At 45.0% G+C, this 6,000-nt stretch overlaps 1 protein-coding gene across 2 annotated transcripts in view; it reads right to left on the bottom strand.

Annotated features, from left to right (window-relative positions):
• Positions 1 to 507: 507 nt before the first annotated feature.
• ST7 (suppression of tumorigenicity 7) overlaps positions 508 to 6,000 on the bottom strand; it is a 233,750-nt gene continuing 228,257 nt past the window's right edge. For both annotated transcript variants that reach the window (XM_036077127.2, XM_036077129.2), the window contains one exon: positions 508 to 858. In XM_036077127.2, coding sequence (XP_035933020.1) covers positions 763 to 858 — 96 coding nt within the window. In that variant the 3' untranslated portion in view covers positions 508 to 762. The remainder of the gene's footprint in view (positions 859 to 6,000) is intronic.

Genomic DNA, 6,000 nt, shown 5'->3' with positions numbered 1-6,000 from the left:
GTTTTTAAAAAAGTACCCCTATGAGAGAACATTTTAAAAATGGCAATTCTGAAAAGTTGTCAGGTTTACAACAGACTGTTGGGTCTGTAGATTCTCATCAAAAGTTTTCTTCTCACAACAAATTTTCATAAAACAAAACCAAACTATAGTACTGAGTTCTATTCAATGAGTAGAATCTCTGAACTGGAACAACTTGTCACGGCATATACATTTTGTTTCATTCATGCCTCCTGTCCTTCTTTGTGGAAAGCTCTTTCTGTGCATTTGGCCTACAAGGACCAACAGTTTGGGGCTGAAAAAGGTGGTACTTTTGAGCCAAAGACATTCTATTTTCCAAGCCACTGACTGTAGGGGTCCAAAGGGCCTGCTGAGATGAGTTCCGTCAGCAAAGAAAACCACTGTGGGACATTCAGAAGATCTGGGTCCTTAATAAATTAAATGTAAACCCACAGATTTATTTGGGACACCCACACTTTTAAGGTTGGGAGACATAAGAAGACACACTGGTTGCTGCAATACACAAAAGTTTATTTTTGATTTTTTTTTCTTTTCTGAAGGCAAAATATAATAGAACTGAACATCAATGAATTTTGTACAACAAAAACAGCTTTTAATATGGAACAGACGGTCCATAAACAATTTAAAATCTCGGAATGGCTTCCCTTTTTCAGAGTCATGCTTTCTTGCAGTCCACGAGGAGTTGGCACGAAGAGATGGTGGCAGCCCACTGGGTGAGGGGAGTGGAAGGACAGGTGGGCTTCCCTAGATCCGCGTCAGCTGGTGCCACAGGCTGGATGGAAGGATGCTTTCCACTTTCTCCATGACAAAGTTTAAGGGGGCAAACAAAGTGCTGAGGAACTGCAAAGAAACAGAGAGGCACAGAGTCAGGAGAGATCTTTCAAGACTACAGAACGAACCTTTCCAACCTATAAGTCTTGGCATTATAAAAGTCTCAAAGGCTACAATTCTGTATTTATGTTAGAGGAAACAGGTTGATGATCACACCTGCATTCCAGCCCCCGCCCCCCAGCTGTGATAGATAAGCGGGAGAAGGGGCTGCACACTGCCCCCTTCATTCCTGACAGCAGGCCCACGGTGCCCAGGCCTTCAGATCCGTCTTCAGCATATCCTGGCTGTGCATGCAGATGACTAGTGCCATCAAAAGGGACTGACAGTTGGGTGACAAGTAGGCAGAAGAGCTAAAAAATTGTGACACTTCAGACCACCTGCCTGCCTAGCTGGGTACAGAACTCACTTTAAGGGGAAAAGGCAATTTTAAAAAGTCAAGTTTGTTATATGGTTGTGAATTGCTTTGGGATTCTATTGTGTCCCAAACGCCTCTGTCGCCCATGCTCATGTCTGAACTACCTGCTTAGTGGAGTGCATCATGGGAGCCCAGGGGAGGACAGCAAACTGGCCAGTCCGTGGATAGCATGTCCTTGTTGAAGAAGGGCTGCTCTGAGGAGATCTTTGGGATCTCTTTCATTTGGTTTCTAAACTCCTTTCTGCTTCTCATGTAGAGAAAAATGCTCATTAACTGTGCCTTTTAAGAAAGCCAAGTACCTCACCTGAGACTCATTTAACATCATCTCAAATTTGTTCTGATTATGTTCTCGTGAAGAATTAGCTTCATTCCACAAATCATCCAGCATCTGGCAGAAGAGGTCCCCTAACAGAGCTCCACATGAGAGAGAGATGTTTGGGTGGTTTCCTTGCTCTCTGTTAGTTCAGAACCAAGGTATTATCTTGCTAGCAAGGGTTCCATACCTGGTCCTTACACTATGGAGTCTTGTCCTAATCCCTTGTTCTCAACAAAACATTGTCTACACCACCAAGAATTTCCCAGAGGAGTATAGTGTAGTATGTAAATACATAGGTGGAGGGGGGGGCATGGTTCTGAGGTCAAAGTAATAGTATATTTAATGAAGTTAAGAGAGGTTCCTCCGTATGTTCTGTGGATTTCAGATCTTCAAGGGGTATGCTAGGCAAGTTTCAAAATTCACTTGACCTCAGCATCTTTCCTTCTTTGTTGTTTTTAAGTACCAGTAGAATACTGGGGCGCCTGGGTGGCTCAGTCGGTTGAGCATCTGCCTTCAGCTCAGGTCATGATCCCGGGGTTCTGGGATGGAGTCCTGCATGGGGCTCCCTGCTCAGTGAGGAACCTGCTTCTCCTTCTCCCTCTGCCCCTCCCCCTGCTCATCCGTGTGCGTGCTCTGTCAAACAAATAAATAAAAACCTTAAAAAAAAAAAAAGAACCAGTAGAATACTAATTGTAAGATCTGCAACACATTATAGCTGGACCAATAAGTGTGACATTAGTGTAAGGAAACTCAAGATAGTATAATATTTGGAATCCTTCCCCATGTTGTATCTTTTACATAAATTAAATATATTTACTCTGTAAGGCACCTAAGTGTTGGATGAGATATAAAGGAGTCTAGGACAAAACTCCCATTGTCAGGAAGCTCAAAGCCCGGGGTCAAGGGGAAGGGATAGGTGGCCACTAAGGCCTCCACACAGCGAAGTAATGATACCAGATAGACCATCATAGAATGGAAGATAAAAGCCCAAAGAAAGCACCAGGAGGGCTCAGAAAAGGGAGAGAATCCATTCTGTTGAAAGGAGCAAGAAAAACTTAAAATGAGGCAAGTGAAATAGACCACAATGGATGGTTGGGATATCAAAACATACAGATGGGGTAAGGATGGGAAGGAAAGAAATATGAGGAGGTGAGCCCTCCAGGCTCAATAAACAGCTGGAAGAGAAATGGGAAAGTAACTGGTATGATCAGAAGGCAGTAAGTAATTCAGCTTAGCTGGAATAGTTAATAGTTCAAAAGTGACCAGAAGAACTCTGGGGAGGGCCCTGAAGGCCAAGTTGGGTTTGGAGTTAAGAAGTAGGCAGCCATGTTAGTACTTGAGCAAATGTGGATGGCTCTTTCGTCAAGTGGGTGTTAGATATGTGTCAATTTCTGGTAACCTGAAATTGTCCTTTGTTGTGTGCACAGAACCACATTGGATGCTCACCCTATCGCCCAGAAATGAATAATTACTGCCCAAGCTGCTTATTGAGAAAGTTTGTAAAATCCTAGTTGTGAGAAGATTGCTTATTTGTTTATTAAAATCCTAGTTATGAGATTTTGTTTGTTTGTAATCAGAGACTACCAAGGCTCCATAAAACACAGCATTTGCCTAGTTCTATAAAGAGAAGCTAGGTGCTATAGTAGTCTGGATAAATCAGAGATTCTGACAGGGGTTGTCAGATTGGGCTCACTGAACAAGGCGATATTGCTGGTGGAGTTATTATATCCTAAAGACTTGACCTAAAACAGATTCAGAACCATCGCAGTCGTGATGGAGTGGGTAAGGAACGACCGAATTAGCCTGAGCCCCTGCAGTTAGATGAAAGGCATCGCTCCAAGTCTGTATTCTGTGCAATTTCATTCACTACATGTGGGGACATCAGGGAGCCTCAACTTGGGAAGCAGAATGAATGGAGAGGTCGTTACAAAGTTGGTTCAAAATAAGGCCTGTTTGTTTGCTTTGTTTTGGGCACTGACCTGACTTGCATAAAAAGAACAAAAGCGAGGCCTCTGAAAATCAAGAGGGGAATCTCTAGCCCTGTTTGATGTCTGCAGTTGCCCCTCTTCCCATACTGCCCAACAAGTCACAGCGGGCCCTGCCTCCTTGGACTTCACGTGCACTTCTCAATAAGGTTCCACAAAGGAAGGAAGTCCTAACACCTCCAATAAATGCGACGATGTACTGTTCTCCCTCACATCTAGAGTGTTTTATCCTTGGGAGAATTGAGAAAAGAATCCCCAGAAACTTTTCCTAAAGATCCTAATTCTCTTGCAGCACCCGAGTTGAGATATGCACCTTTTATTAGTAAGCTACCTTCCTCCTTAGCACCCCTCCCTGCATCCTCTTCCTCATCCCTCACCCACAGGGAAGAAGCAGACAATGCAAGGAGGCATCTGAAGCCCATAAGCCCTCTCATTTAGTAACCAGATAAAGGTTAGTGGCTTTCATCAGAAGGTATTAAAAAAAAAAAAAAAATGTTTGGTGGAATGTGCCTTGCTTAGGATGTTCATTTATACTTCTTTGCATGTTTGAAAATCAGTCAATACTTTTGGGCCGGAGACTCAACCAATGCACAGAGAAACAGCAGTTTCACTCACAGACCTGGGAAATTTATTGCCTGAAAAGTGAAGTCTGAATGAGCAAGACCAGGCAGCCCAGGAACAGCTCATCTATCTCAATGTCCACAACTTCTGTCCAGAGGGCAGAGATACACGGTCCAAGACGCACCGTGATTCAATCAGTGTCTTAGGGTGAGAAAAGGCAACTGGACTAATAAAAAAGAGAGAGTGACACTTCAATCGCCTGGTCCTCCTTTTCCTGAAACACCATTATTTAGGAGAAGGTCATGGCTTCCAACATGCTTCGTTAACATTCAAAATGCCTCTGCTTATCTGAATAAGTTCCAGGTGCCCTATTGCAATCAGACAATTGACATTTCACTGTAATCAATATCAGACTTCAAAGAGGTCAAGGCCTATAAGTGAAGACGAGAGTCAGAAGTCAGGGGGCTCAGTCTCCGTGAAGGAGAGAGATCAGAGGAGGAAAGACAGAGCCCTTCAAAGCTGACGGGGTCAGAATGCTGACCTTCCCACATTCTGCGAGGGGCTGGGTTTGAAACGATAACTTCTTTATATGAGCAACCTTATCTTGGTAGCCAAACATTCGAGGAAGAGTTAGTCTTAAGTCATGGAGGTAGATTAGATTAGTGGGGGGGAGAAGCCAGTTGAAGCTGCTCATTTTACTATTCTCCAGTGGCTCACGCTTAGCTGTGGGCTTCCTTACTGGCTGCGTATCAACATATAAACAGACTGGAGAGTTCCCAAGCTGCATGCAGCCTGGGGGGTGGCAGTGCAATCTCTCTGCATCTCCTACGAGTCATTATCCCAGGGACATTATCTCCGCGAGGCCTGAGAAAGTCATTTTCACAAGCTGCAAATGGCTGTGGGCAGCCTATGGGGTGGCGGTGATAACCTGCAGGGGGCTTCTCGAAAGGCCTGCGGCAGTGACAGGGGTGAAAACTTGGGGAAGACTCTGGGGACAGGGTGGGCAGGAGAGGGATGGGGCCTGTCTCCTTCAGGCCATCCATCTTCCTTCCCCACGAAGGCTCTCTAGACATTTTGAAAACTGTTAAACCTTCAGGAAGGGCAAGATGAATGTGATCTTCCAGACAGAGGTTTAAAAGCAAATTTATCTAAACTATATTTGGAAATTATGAGTAGCTGACCAAACAACCACACCCTGGCAGAGTAGAAGCAATGAGGGCCGTAAGGCAAATTGATTATTTTATTCAATCAGCTGATCTAGACTCAAAACCAAAGCTTTGGAAACATGACATGATCCCTAATGGACACATCGCTCTGAAATTCTGGAGGCAGTGGAGCCTTTCCGAGAGAAGACCCAATCGGGCAATTCGTCCTTCCATTCAATGTGGTGGTCGCAGCCCTGGCACACCTGAATCGCCTGAAAACTCGGATGCCCAGGCTGCACCCCAGGCCGCGGAAGTCAGAATCCCCCAAGGGGGAAGGGGGGCAGCCACCAGTCACTCGGAGGCCCCCTAAGAGCATTCCAAGGTGCAGCCAGGGGGAAACCTCTGATGCCTAGAAAGTGTTCGCCTCAACAGCTCCGGCAGTGCGCCCCGTTCCGGCAAGCGGCCGCTCAAACACTCGGCTTGCTCCAGACCAGGTCCTTAGCAGCACATACAGTCCTCAACCCCTATCCTCAGAACCTGCTGGAATCCTTGTTAAAAACACAGATTTCTGGGTGCTAACACTCAAGATTCTGAATTTCTGGTGGTGGGGCCAAATGAATTTTATGTAAAGGTCTGTTCTGATCTGAAACTCCCACCAAGTGTTAATTGCTTGTTTAATGAAGAATACTGGAAAAATGACATACTTGGACAAAAATGCTTTAAAAAATG

Source organism: Halichoerus grypus, chromosome 12 (assembly GCF_964656455.1).
Source record: "Halichoerus grypus chromosome 12, mHalGry1.hap1.1, whole genome shotgun sequence".
Lineage (NCBI taxonomy): Eukaryota > Metazoa > Chordata > Mammalia > Carnivora > Phocidae > Halichoerus > Halichoerus grypus.
Note: the sequence above shows the minus strand (reverse complement) of the source record. Positions and strands in the feature narration are given on the sequence as shown.